At 39.9% G+C, this 14548-nt stretch overlaps 2 protein-coding genes across 13 annotated transcripts in view; one reads left to right on the top strand and one right to left on the bottom strand.

Moving 5' to 3' along the window:
* cacna1aa (calcium channel, voltage-dependent, P/Q type, alpha 1A subunit, a) overlaps positions 1 to 14548 on the bottom strand; it is a 119648-nt gene that overhangs the window by 64333 nt on the left and 40767 nt on the right. For all 12 annotated transcript variants that reach the window (XM_082138191.1, XM_082138198.1, XM_082138192.1 and 9 more), the window contains exons 7-17: positions 6342 to 6445; positions 4855 to 4970; positions 4557 to 4613; positions 4053 to 4127; positions 3407 to 3613; positions 2649 to 2761; positions 1892 to 2004; positions 802 to 933; positions 576 to 648; positions 373 to 490; positions 208 to 275 (exon numbers count right to left, since the gene is read on the bottom strand). In XM_082138191.1, coding sequence (XP_081994317.1) covers positions 208 to 275; positions 373 to 490; positions 576 to 648; positions 802 to 933; positions 1892 to 2004; positions 2649 to 2761; positions 3407 to 3613; positions 4053 to 4127; positions 4557 to 4613; positions 4855 to 4970; positions 6342 to 6445 — 1176 coding nt within the window. The remainder of the gene's footprint in view (positions 1 to 207; positions 276 to 372; positions 491 to 575; positions 649 to 801; positions 934 to 1891; positions 2005 to 2648; positions 2762 to 3406; positions 3614 to 4052; positions 4128 to 4556; positions 4614 to 4854; positions 4971 to 6341; positions 6446 to 14548) is intronic.
* LOC309498289 (uncharacterized protein) lies at positions 7752 to 10625 on the top strand. Its single transcript, XM_082168911.1, has 2 exons — positions 7752 to 7821; positions 8735 to 10625. The coding sequence occupies exon 2, from the start codon at positions 8807 to 8809 to the stop codon at positions 10457 to 10459; it is 1653 nt and encodes a 550-aa protein (XP_082025037.1). The 5' UTR covers positions 7752 to 7821; positions 8735 to 8806; the 3' UTR covers positions 10460 to 10625.

Genomic DNA, 14548 nt, shown 5'->3' with positions numbered 1-14548 from the left:
CCCAAAAAAGCATGTCTTAAACCAGACGCTAATTTGCGCTACACTTGGTAGATTGCGTTGGTCATTATGGAAATGATCTGGCTGCGGTTGTGCACATTGTCAGTAGATGACGAGAATAACTTTCCACTCCTATCAGCGCTTTTATGGGATTGCGCTCTCACGCTAATTTGCCCTGTTTAGTAAATCTGGCCCAATGTGTGGTTTTACCTTGGTCAGCTCTTGTGCATTGGCCAGATTGTCCACAGCGATAGCCAAGAACACATTGAGCAAAGTATCTGTTCACAGAGGTGTTAAGCAACATTAATACTTCATTGGTGTATGAGAAAACTGTGCAAACAGTATGTCAGCATGATATATTATCCATTTGGATACAGTTGCCGAAGAGTGTAAGAACAATAAAGAAGACTGAGAAGACCATGCCCGTTCTGACTCCACCCTGAGACTCAATCCCATCATACATGACCATGTTCCAGTCTTCACCCGTCAGGATCTGAGGTACACAGAAAGGTCCATCATCAAAAAGCCATGGAAAGCAAACCAAATGATTGCACAGTTTGATGGGCACATTTACTCACCTGAAACACCGTCATTATTGCTGCAGGAAAAGTATCAAAGTTTGTTGGTGGTGTGCCAGATTCAAAATTAAACCTGAAAAGACACAAATTTTGCTATATTATTGTTACACAGAGTATTTTCTATATCTTATTTATGGCACCAAGTCAGCCTGAATTTTATTTTTATTTTTTAAATAATAAAAAAATAAAATAAAAGTGAATGCCATTATTTTAGTGTTATACTTACTGTCCACCAAACAGCTGCATGCCCAGCAATGCAAACACCACGATGAAGAGGAAAAGGAGGAAGAGTAAACTGATGATGGACTTCATGGAGTTCAACAAAGACACCACCAGGTTCCTTAGAGATGCCCAATATCTGAGAAAGGGAAAAGAGAAGACTTTTAAGATACTTAGGGCCCTATCTTACTGCCGGCGCAATGCAGCGCCAAGCGCATCGCAAGTGTTATTTGCTAGTTTCAGTCCGACGCAGTTATAATTTTCAGGTCCTGCGCCACGTTGTTTAAATAGCAAATGCATTTTGCGCCCATTTGTGCGCCCATGGGCGTGCTGGTCTAAATACGAGGTGTGTTCTGGGGCATTGTTGGCGTGTTGCTATTTTGAGGCAACAGAAATAGACTGCACCAATGACCAACTGAAACCTGGTCTAAAGTCAATGGCGCAATATTGTTTTTGTTATTTAATGAGCGCGTTAGTATTGTGCGCCTATAGGCGGGTCCACAACGCGCGTACACTCTTCTTATTAAACACACAGGGATACACAGCAGCACAAAAACATGGCAAATATTTTAAATAAAAGGATTACAATGTAAAAGATTATTATTGTGTACATAAAGATATGGTGGAATCCGGCTTGTACCGTAGATGGTCTGCTTGCGCACTTTTACCTCGTGCACGAGCAGTTCCGTTTGCGCTCTGGAGACGCGTTCCGTCTTTCCACTATCAAATTCCGTCATGTAAATAAATAGCGAATCTGCCATGGGCGAGCGCAACTGGCATTTAAAGGGAATGGGAGATGAGACTCTGATTGGTTTAACACACGTAAATCCCAAAACACACCCATTACTCATTGTGAGAATAGGGACAACCCCTTTAGACCATGCGCCATGGCACGCCGACCATTTCTCCCGTCGTTAAACTTGCAAAAGTGGATTCGAACACGCCCTAAGTGAACTTGCGCCGTGCGCTTTAGACCATGCGCTTAGATCGTTAAAATAGGGCACTCTGTCCTTGAGACAGCTTGAAGGGTAAATAGGAAACTCGACAAAGAGAGGGACGGAGAGACAGACATAGGACTCGAGACGTGAGAGACTCACTTGGTCACTTTGAAGATCCTCAGTAACCTGAGAGCTCGTAACACACTGATTCCAAACGAGGTTCCTGGCTGGATCATAGCCCAGAGCACCTCGAAAATGCTGCCACAAATGACCTGTCCCACACACACACACACACGCACGCACACAAATACACACACATAAATAAAATACACATATTTACAGCTCATTCAATAACATTAAGCCACAAAACAAAACCCACTGAACCATGCTAAAACACTATTACATATTTACTTCTATTTTCTTATTCAGTGTTTTTTTATATATTTTTTTTATAACATGATAAAATAATCTTGAATTAAGTTTTAACATCTTAATATCTTGAAAAACAAAAATGCATATTGATGGAAATTATCTAGTAGCTCGATCTGGTGCAAAGCATCTTTTCTCTTGTGCGATTTTTTGGTATAATTTTTTTCATGTCCATGTCAAATTTAAATAAATAAATAAACTTAATTCAACATATTCTTGTACTATTTTACAATTTTGCTTGAAAATCATCAGACTTCAACACTAAAATACTGATTAAGAAACCAATTTATTTTACAACGCAGTGACAGTGAATTATGAATTATAACTAAATTTGGTTATATTTCAGTAAACTAATTTCAGTAACTATATTAACATCAAGACCTGAGAGTGGAATGATTCGAAAGCTGGTATAATGCTTTTGGTTTCCTCCAAAAATGTTCTGATTTACTAAAAGAAGACAATAGAACAAGAGACAAGAGAAACTCACGATGCAGTCAAAACAGTTGAAGGAGGAGTGAAAATAAGGTCTAGTCCCCAGCCCATACATCTTAATACACATCTCTGCCATAAAGATCCCCAGGAAGATGAACTCAGCAAAGTCTGGATTGAGGAGAGAGACGAAAACAGACAGAGAGTGTTTGCAAAGGACAAAGATATGAAGAAAAGAAAGAATACCACAGGAATAACCAAGGCTTTTAGTGACCCAAAATGCAGACAATTTAAAAATGTAACATGCATTATATGAGTTTATTTTTTTTTTTTAATTGAGCACACACATTTTGTCAGCAAAAAAGAGAAGTTGTTGTTTTTGGTTTCAAATTATAAAAACGTATTGATATACTGCTCAAAACTACGATTAGGACACTTTATAGTAGTCAAACTAGTAGAACATGTAAATTATTAATGTGATGAAATTGGCATTCAGACATTAAGGGTCCAAAATGTAATACTTTTGGGGTCCATTATACTTTCTAACAACTATTGAATATACTCAGATAAAAGAAGAGAAACAGAGTAACATCTTCAGAAAATAGAACATAAAGGAAAATAAAGAAAATGAATTTTATCTTCCTTTATCTACAGACAATGAAAGAAACTTCACAGATTTGAAACTGCTGACAAGCACATCTGCACAGATTATACAGCCACATATTTTCCCCACACAATATGCAGAGAAAATACAGAAAAGTTAGCAGATTCTGTGTTACAGATTAGTGAATGTAGTGTACAAGTGAACAGACTTACAGAGGAAATCGGAGAGCAGGTCAGGCTGGTCATAGTGCACGGCAGCCACACACAGTGTGTTGAGTCCCACCAGACATAGCACAGTCCAGTAGAACGTTTGCGTCTTCACTATGTGCCTAATGAAGAATCTCAGTCGACGCTCCTTTTTATGGAAGGAAGATCCCTCCAGCTTCGAGCTCTTCAGACTGCCCCGTGCAAATGGAGAACCTGACGGACCATAAAGAAACAGAGAAGCCAAGCGGCAGGGAAACAGGACACGATAAAATTCAATAAAAATCTAATGGGAAAAAAAAACCACATATGATTTCTAAAAGGAAAAAACGAAACAAAAAAAACAACACCACAAAAAAGCAGATACTATACTAATTCTGAAATTCAGGTTAATTTATCAAATCAGCTTTTCACTGAAATTGTTATGCTAATAATATATTTTGTAATTAAAAATAATATGTAATACTACTATGGTACTAATGACATATTTCAAAACTCTATATTAATATACCATGGTTTGTCTTTCAAAGAATACCAAACATTAGCATGTATTTTTATTTTAGTATTTTTATGGTAATATCCCATTCATCACCTCTTGAGCCTACAGCCCTACATTATATAAATGTATAAGTGTATTTATAACTCTCAAGCACACCTATATCTCCATCTCCATCCTCTGCATCGAGCAGCTCTGTTTTATTCTTCTTAATTGTGGGCCTCCTCTTTGAGCCTGTGTAACAGACCATAATCACTCATTTCTAATTGATCATACTCACAGCATACACACAGATTCAGACAGCCAAAAATACTCAATGGCACAGAATTATAGAATTACAGAATTAAACAAAGAAGAAAAGAAGAGACAACTAGGAAATGTAGTGTGTCTGTTATATGGATCATAGACAAATATGAAGTTGAGAAATCACATCTCTGCTGTGAGCTACAGATGGACGGTCCATGTAAATGTTCTCATGTACACTGCATTAACTGTGCTTATGGACATGAAGTATACAATTTCACCCCCTCAGCAAAGACAACATGCTATTGATATCTCTCTTCCTTTACAATGGGAAATCAACACCTAGTCCCAGTGAGGGAGCAAAGAGAGGAGGAGAGGGGGATGAAAAGGAAGGAAGGATAGAGGAGTTCACGTAAATACCGTCAAAGGGCATCCGGTCATCTGGATCATTGTCCTCGTCAGCCAGAATCACCTCTTCTGTACACAATAAAAAAAAGAAAAAAAGATTCAAATCAGACCACTGCAAAAGTCATGAAAATGAGGACAATTTATATTGAGTAAAAGATGCCTGATGAAACATTTTGTACGTTATCAGCACGTTCCAAGACTGAGATGTACACGTGTAAAGACATCCGTATCAAAAGAGACAAGCTGCTATCTGTATTCTTGGCTTTAGCTTCTCTCTGGAGTATTTAATGGCTATTTCTATGGCATTTACCTGCTTTGCAGATCCACTCCAGATATCCGTTCAGCTCTCTCTCTATCTGTTGCTGACGCTTCAGCTTAAGAAACTCGCTCCGGTTCTCCACACGCTCCCTTTCTTTCGCAAACTCTCTGTATCACATACACACATGCATGCAAAAAAAAAATACTCATCAACAGATGTACACAAAATGCACATATACACTAGTGACTAATCAATTCCAGATAAACTGGACATTTTTTGGACATTTTGAGATGGATCACTGGATAACTGTCTTCTTGCCTTGGTTGCTTAACTATGGAGGCCTACACATGACAAATATAATGATCAGGAATTAAGAACTTGTTCCCGTGACTTAATTAATGCCCTCATTTTAGTTCAAATGTGGCCATGTTGTACTAATTTGTGGCCACAATTTAACTAAATTAAAAAAAGAGGGAACAAATGAATAAATCGTGGGAACAAATTCTCTGTAATTAACATCTTTAGACATAATTTTAAGCATTTTAAGCTTGTGATGTCCTTCTGTTGTTTTTAAATATTTTTGAGTGAACATCATCTATAGGTACAATTAAACTGCATTATACCATGGTCTGTCTGAATACTCGATTCTGATTGGCTGGAAGGTGATCAATAAAAAAATGTTTTCGTTGAAGCACACACACACACACACACACACACACACACACACGTCTCTCGCACACAGAGCGGAGAGACACACAGAAACATTCAGGACCACAGAAACTTGAAAATGAATATCAGAATATCAATGCTGCCCCGCGACGTTTAGTAATAACACAGCTTCGCTACATTAAATTGATCAGCAGCAAAGAGGGGGTAACATTGCTATTTTTAAGTAATTCAACTCACAGCTTCGTTGTTAATAGAGAGAGTCGCTGAACAGACACAGGTACACATCTCTCTCTCTCTCGATAATTAATTTAAATAAATGCTATAATTCATTCATTCAAATAAATGTAATCTTATTAACTACTTTATTACTGTGTCTGATTCAAAGCGGGTAGAACGCTATAACTGATGATGTAATTGATGAAAATAACTGTAAATTTGATCCTTCCGGTCAAATATTGCACTGCAAACATCAATAACAGCTTTAAGTTGTCAATGATGGCAAATTACCATGGTATAAGCAGGATAATCCATGGCTAGCTGAGCATTAGCTTTTTGCCGCCATGTTGTGCATTAAAAAATTGTAATGCACAGCTAGCTGTGGATTATCCCTCACTTGAACAATGCTTACTGTAACACTAAAATCTGGGATTCAAAATGTAATTTAAAACATAGAATAAACTTGAATTTTTGAATAATGAATTTAACACAAAATATCCACACACTGCATATTTTCATATACAATCCACACAAATATCACAAACACTGAAATTTATTAGCAAATTAGACAATGCACCAAAAGTGTAGACATGAAAAAAACCGATACAGCTGATTTTAAGAAGAGCTCACACTCCCTGGGAGAGGTTTCTTACCCTGACAACACACCCAGCACAAGATTGAGCATGAAGAAAGAGCCGATGATGATGAGGGGGATGAAGTACATCCAGTTCCATGCACTCCCTGAAGCATCATTGCTCTGTAACGGCATAAAACAGCCCAGTCAGTACAATGAAGCACACATTCAAAATTGTTTCTCTCTCCAGCTGAGAGTACAGTTTGTTCATCTGGTTTTCTTTGCATTTGCCTTCCCAAGACTCTCAACAGCTCTCTTCCAATGATGTCAATTAGGAAGACATATGATTGTTAATAGTTTTTTTTTTTTTTTTTGGGAGAGGGCAAGTTGAAATCTGACCCTGCTTACTGCTTACAGAGGATGAGAACATCTATGACAGTACCGTGTCAGATCCTAGGACACCACGTACCATGCGATGTGCAACCTGAGAGTGGCAACCATCTGGCTGGGGCTGCTTCATCTGTGGTACACACAGCTGAGTGCTCGGCACCGCTGCACCCTGCCACTGCAGAGAGGAACAAATGGGCAGCCATCTTGTATGGCAATGCTCCACTGACTGCCTCTAGGGAAGGAACCAAGGCTACAAAAGCCCAGATTGAAACAGCCCACAAGTACTACTTTAGGAAAAACGTGCAATGTCTGCACAATTTGGTTTTGGAGCATTTCAAGAGCACACTTTTCGTTTTAAAGGGATAGTTCACCCAAAAATGAAAATGGTGTCATCATTCACCTAGTCTCGCCAGACCTTTAGACTAACGGCAGAAGGTTAGAAGTCATAGAAGTAGGCCATATGACTTTGTATGTATAGTCTTCTAAAGCCTACAATAGCTGTTTATGAGGGACAGACTAAAATATTAGATTTAAGGTCACCATGTGCTTTCATTAAATGGAAAAAAAGCAGCTGGGGCTTTCTGCTAAATATCTCCCTTAGCACTCCCCCCCCAAAAAAGAAGAGAAATAAGTCAGGAGTTTGGAATGGGATGAGTAAATAAAGTAAACTACAGTAGTTATTCCTTTAAAGATATTTTAAAATAGCTCATTCATTAACCAGCCGATAGTGCTGAGATCTTCGTATTTTATTTTCATTTACATTACATTGTTGCATTTAGCAGACACTTTTATCCAAAGCGACTTACAAAAGAGAAACAAAAGCAATCCGTAAAAAAAAATCTATATTTGTAATATACAATACCATTTTGTCACAACTATGAACCATAGTCTTCCTCCCTTCCCCTTTTTCTGTCTCCCTTAATCTGCCCCACTTCTTTTTCATCCACTCCTCCATGTCTGAGAGCTCTGAAAGCCCCAGTATGTAGGGGAGACCGGGGACAGTTGCAACAGGGGATGGTTGCAACATTTCATTTTTCTCCAATCAGAAAGAAGCTAGAGTGATGACACTCACACTGCACATGCTCAGTTGGATGCCCCTCCCTTGCAGAGAAAAATCAAGAAGATTCCTGAGCTGCTCCAGGATTTATTAAAAAAAAACTGTTTTTGAGGTATGAAAGTATTTATTTTCTTGAGCTTTATTTTTGTTAAAATGTTGTCACTGTTTTTGTGATTCAGTTCAAACTTATATGGTTTAAATGAGTGATATGTTAACTTTAAGCTAATATGGTTAGCATGTATCAATGCCACCTTGTTTAGCTAGCACATGAGGTTTTATCATGGCTGACAGGTACGGGGACAGTTGCAACAACTGTTGCAACTGTCCCCGTACAATGCATTAATATAAAAACAGACCACATAGCAGTATTTTTAACATTTTAAAAGTTCATTCATAATTTTTCATTCATCTGCACAAGTTTTTACTTAAATATAATATAGTTCATCAAGTTTATGTGTGTGTGCGCACGTGTGCAGATGTCTGTGGCCATGCTTTGGTGCAACTGTGTGTTTATGTGCAGAGGAGGACACAGTGAATAGTTTAATTATCTATAAATATACATATATTTATCTTTCTTTTCAGTATGCCCAGAGTGAGGAAGAGAGTCTCAGACAGAGGGGTCCCTCTCTATATTTTGGAGAGAGCCTCTAACATTATCAGGGATGAAGGCAGAGCAGTCAGGGCAGTGGCGAGAGAGTTTGCCATTTGTCACACCACATTGTACAGGTTCCACAAAAAGAGAGGGAGACTGCAAGCAGATAAGTTACCAGGTGTTGGCTACCGGAGCAGCAGAAGAGTGTTTACAGATGAACAGGAGAAGAGCGTCAGGCAGTATTTACAAAAGGCAGCTGACCTATACTTTGGGTTATGTCCCAAAGAGGTAAGAAATGAGGGGAAGACTGTTTTATTAAGGGACATATTAATATGAGAGAGAAGTCTGAAAACAGAGAGGGAGGGACAGGATAGAATTAGGCCTAAAGATAATATGATGGATGGTTTTTACATTTTTAACACTTTTATTTCAGGTTAGGAGGCTTGCATATCAGCTGGCCACTCACTATGGGTGCACATTTCCTGAGCAGTGGAGAGAGACTAGTATGGCTGGAGAAGATTGGTTTTCAGGATTTATGAAGAGGAACCCCAGTCTCTCAATTAGACGTCCACAAGCCACAAGCCTGTCAAGAGCATCCAGCTTCAACCAGGTGAATGTAGGAAAATTCTTTGACAATCTCAGCAAAGTTCTTGAGAAGCACAAGTTCTCTCCTCAGAACATTTGGAACCTCGATGAGACGGGCATTACAACAGTCCAGACACCTGACAGGATTGTGGCCAGACGTGGGGAGAAGCAGGTAGGGGCTCTTACCTCAGCTGAGCGGGGCACACTGGTCACAATGGTTTGTGCAGGGAATGCAATTGGCAATACCATACCACCAATGTTGATTTTCCCACGGGTCCATTTCAAGTCCCACTTTGTCCGAGATGGACCGACTGGCTGTATAGGGACAGCCAATCGCACTGGATGGATGCAAGAGGCTGACTTTATTGTGTATTTAAAACACTTCCTGTTGCACACTCGTAGCTCCCCAGAGTGCAAAGTCCTGCTTATTTTGGACAATCACCCCTCACACCTTTCCATCGAGGGTGTCAACTTCTGCCGCAGCAATGGCATTGTGCTCCTGTCGTTGCCTCCCCATTGCTCCCATAAAATGCAACCTCTTGACAGGACTGTCTACGGGCCATTAAAAAAAGCAGTAAATTCTGCCTGCGACTCCTGGATGAAAAGTCATCCTGGCATGACAATGACCATATATGACATCCCAAGCATTGTCAAGGAGTGTCTCCCTGTTTCAGCAACACCATCAAACGTGCAGGAGGGATTCCGCTGCACAGGGATCTGGCCATTCAAAAGGGACATTTTTAAAGACCATGAATTTTCCCCTTCTCTGGTCACTGATCGGCCTCTACTCCCTACCTCTGGGTCTTCTTCAGCTGCTCCTGCGGCCTCCACGTCTCCACCAATAGCCTCACCTGTTGCCACAGCCTATGCGTCTCCACCTGCTCATGTGCCTCCTTCAGCAGCTCCTGCGGCCTCCTCCTGTCCTGCTACAGCCTCACCTGCTCCTGTGGCCTCCACATCTCATCTGCCACCCCCACCTGAAGCCTCCACGTCTCATCCGCCAGCCCCACCTGAAGCCTCCACGTTTCATCCGCCAGCCTCATCTGAAGCCTCCATGTCTCATCCGCCAGCCTCACCTGAAGCCTTCACGTCTCTTCCACCAGCCTCACCTGAAGCCTCCACGTCTCATCCGCCAGCCTCACCTGAAGCCTTCACGTCTCTTCCACCAGCCTCACCTGCTTGCTTTTCTCCAGAGGCTATCCGGCCACATCCCAAAGCAGGGCCCAGAAAAATGACCACCAAAGGCAGAAAACGGCGCTCCACTGCCATTCTGACTGACACTCCAGAAAAGATAGCATTGGAGATCGAGAAGAACAACATTCTTCTCAAGAAGGCAAAAAAAAGAGTTGGAGAGAAAAAAGTTACAAAAAAAGGGGGAAAGAAGAGCAAAAAGCTGAAGAACGTAATGCCTGAATCAGAATCCGAATCAGATGAATTCTGTATCGTTTGTCTCGAGAGTTATTCAAGGTCGAGGGAAGTCTGGTTACAGTGCTGGAGCTGTAAATCCTGGGCACACCAGGATTGCACCCCTGGAGGTGATGTGTACACATGTCACAACTGTGACTCTAACTGAAACCAGAGTATTATATTGTTGTTGATATTACAGTTTTGACAGTTGTTAAAATGAGAGTGATTGCTGTAAAGTTATTATCGAAAGTTACTTACTACTGTTACTAAGAGTTAAAAGTATAAGTACTAAGTACTAAGCTGTATAGTTTCTAGTTACTAGTAGATGCAAGATGCAGTTATATTGTTGACATTACATTGTTAACCTTTGTTTTGCTAAAAAGAAAAATTATAATATAAAATATAGTTTAAAAAATGTTTTACATGACAATAGGCTAAATAAAAGTGAATTGCCTCACAAATTGTTCCATTCTTTATATTTTACTAAAAGCCTACTGTATTTGATATCAATTTGAATATTTTACATCTGCACATAAGGCCTACTCATCTAGAAAAATCTATAATTGTCATCTAATCAAAGCTGATGAATAAATAACAGTGTAATATTATTACATCTTACATTTTTGATAATAATAATTTTGCTAAAACTGACATACCGGTACTGTATATTGTATTTGTAACATGTTGCAACCATCCCCAAACAGTGTTGCAATTGTCCCCGGGCACGGGGTCAGTTGCAACATCTGACTCCTTACATTCAAATGCAAATTGTGAAAAATGTAGATTCTGGAATAATCTTTAAATGGTTTAGACTATTAACAGACAGATGCAAGTTTAATATATACAAATTTGGTTGGTCTAGTCCAAATAGTCTCTGAGTAATTGAGAGAAATGCAAAAAGTGTTGCAACTGTCCCCGGTCTCCCCTACTGCAGCTTTTTTGCAATTAAATTTTCATAGGTTTCTTTCTCAGCAGCTGTAAGAATAACTTCAGTTGAGCAGGGTGTGTTATATATAGAGCCCTGTTCACCAGAGAGAGGAGGGAAACAGGAGGAAGAAAAAAGCTGGGGCAAGTAGAAATAGGGGTTTAGAGGCGGCGAGACGCAGAGTAATGAAAAAAGAAAACAAGTATAAAAATACAGTAAGACCAAATAAGAGATGTTGACATCTTATTGGGCTGTGGAGAACTGCAAGCCTTAGTCATGTGGAATCACCACCCTCAGACTTATTTCTCATTGCCAAGATCATTTTTAAAATAAACCTTTAGTTCTTCAGGTAAATCTGCTGTTGATTTGTGGGAAGTATTGACGTGGCATTGAGATTGGTCCCTGATGTAACAACATTAGTATGTGGAAATCTTGAACATGGCATTGACATCACTGCCCTATTTTCTGTCGTAGAGGGCGGCTAAACTCACCTCACCGGAAACAGCTCTGTCTGTTCAAAGTGGACAGGCTGGCCACAAGTGATAAGACTATAAATGCACTGCACCGCCTCTGACTCTATAGGCAAGATTTTGCTTACTGTATGTCTGTGAGTGAAAGGTAACAGGGATGTGGATTAGGTGGGGCTATTCAGTCCCTAAGATTGGCTATTTTCTGATAATCTTGAAGTAGAAGAAATCAGTAATCCTCTACACTAAGGATTAATCAAAACCAAAATAAAACAGGATGTCCAGGTGAAAAGATGAGGCCCTCCAGTTTCAAACCCATCTGAGACAAAAGTACAGTGATCATGCACCAAAAATATAGTATATATAGAACATACACACACACATATACATATCATGACAACTCTCTGAAGATTTTAGCATGGTAATGGAAATGACAACGTTAATGTATTTGGTCTTAGCGGAATATATCTGCTACGCTGCTGCAGAGCAAGTACCGGAACTTGCTACTGCCAATGCATATGCTGATATGCTGCAGTGCTTATGTAAATCATACTGTTGATGCACAAATAGCATATATCATACAGGTTCTATACAGGTGGAGGTGGGGAAGGTGGAGGGTTTCAGAGGACACACACAAAACTTTCTGCATTTTTACATTTCCAAAAAAACTCATTCTGTATGATTTATAAGCTTGTTTACCCATGGGGACCTCTATTTAGGTCCCCACTGTGACACGAGTCCCCATGAGTCTGTGTGCATTCAGGTTGAAGTCCCCACCGGGATAGAAAAACATGAACACACACACACACACACACACACACACACACACACACACACACACACACACACACACACACACACACACACACACACACATATTATATATTATATATATATATATATATATATATATATATATATATATATATATATGAAAGTAAAATTAAAGTAAAGAGGGCAACCCCTCACGGACGACTGCCGCCACACATAATAAATCAAAACATCAAAAATAAAACAGTCCAGGCCTGGTCCTCTCTCATCCTTCACCATCGTCGCTCCACCTTTTATGCTTCCGCTCCTCCATGAGAGATACGAGACCGGTGCTTTGCACAGGTGTCACTCATCAGCAATCACGTCACCGGCCTCGCACCATTCTCTCACGGCCCTTGGCCTCGTCCTGCTCGCCACATACATGTTTGGTATCATTTGAAATGTCTCAGTGTGACTGGTACAAAGGTCTCATTCCCACAGAAATAAACCAAAAAGGTAATAAGGTGTGAAGAGTTTAGAGATATCTTGTTAACTGCTGTGGGTGTGCCCCCATGTAAATCAGCATGTAATGTTGAATGTCCTCAAGACACTCAGCATCATGTATTTTTCTTATGTTAGGTAGCTTATACATCTTTTCTCTTTATCTCTGAGCATTTGATGTTATTGTATTGATTATCTTTGAATCGATTATGTAATTGGCATGATACATTTACCTGACTAATAATAAATAGTTACATTTGGATTTATTATGACTTGCTCTGAAATTATTTTCCCAAGTAGATTAAGCGAATGCGTATGTTCCTGCAAATCTGCGTCAGATTAGTGACTGACTAAAGTCCAGTTTTGAGTGGAGCATAGGGCACATACCAACTGCGATTTTAGAGTTCCGGCTAATATTTGGCACTAATTCAAGTGTACCTGGTTTTGTAAAGACAAAAAGGGAATTTCTGTTTAGGACAGCAAAATGTTGCTCGACCAACCTAAATAGGGTGAGACACCTTAATCGATCCGTTTAATGTAATGTTCCTCTGGTTAAGTGTACGTGGGAAACCATGGCATGACCAAACCAAAGCTACTATCAGAGAAGTAATATTGGTCGGCTTATATCTGTAGTAGTGGCCATGACCTCTGTCTAAAGAAAACGTTACTTTAATTCAAGTGTATACTGACCATGGGGGGCTATACAAAAATATCTTTGATTGTGTAAGCGTGAATGCAACCATCTATATTAGCCAATTACCTCTGTTTAGTGACCAAAACTGACGAGTTTGTGATCGTGGGACCCGCATTAAACGGCCGGCGTGAGGACCTCAAAGCGACACAGCTTCCAAATGAACGGGTAAAATATAAAGTAAAGAGTTAAATAGAATAATCAAATGTGCTGCTAAACTATATGACCAATAACCAATTGGCATTCCAACCTAAATTCAAGGTCGTGATAAAATGGACTCAGATAAAAGTTTAATTGGAATTCAATTATTTTGCCCAGCTGAAAAGACAGTAGCATGCGGTAAACCTTCACCCGCTTATTGGAAACTGTCATTGGATCGATTGGGCAGGTCTTACAACACGCAACCAAATAATCTGTTAGTAATCGGATAGACGGCTCAATCGGACTGAAAAGCCCTCATGTAAACACCTTAATCGACCTGATGGAGCTCGATCCGAATGAAATTTCGATCGGATTGAAAGGGGTGGTTTTTTTCCTTTTCTAATCCGATCGAGGGGACATGTAAACACTTGATCGGATTGAAAACCAAAACTGAAAGGACTGTGCAGAACGCGCTGTTCTTCCTGTCATATAAATGAGTGTCCCGTCAGTCATTCTAAAATTCTCCTTTCACTCAGCGTCTGTGAAGTGGAGCAGGACAACGTCCCACCAGTCCTTGTTCTTTTGGATTCTCATTGACAGAAGACTGGTTTTGGGCGCGGGGAGGGGCATTTACTGCGTGACAAATATAAGCAGCATGGCACAACGGTTCATTTGTCATTGTCTCCAAATTATGACCAGAAATGGATAAATATTAAGTCTGCTGTTTAAAACAAATAAAGAACCAATGTAGGAGAATGGTTATTTTGCGCAAACAGTGGA

The sequence above is a fragment of the Leuciscus leuciscus genome (genome assembly GCF_965113295.1).
Source record: "Leuciscus leuciscus genome assembly, chromosome: 1".
NCBI lineage: Eukaryota > Metazoa > Chordata > Actinopteri > Cypriniformes > Leuciscidae > Leuciscus > Leuciscus leuciscus.
The sequence above is the reverse complement of the archived record's forward strand: the minus strand, read 5'-3'. Positions and strand labels throughout refer to the sequence as shown.

Excerpts from the sequence above, each read along its gene's own strand:
- LOC309498289 (XM_082168911.1), top strand. The coding sequence starts at position 8,807 with ATGGCTGGAGAAGATTGGTTTTCAGGATTTATGAAGAGGAACCCCAGT.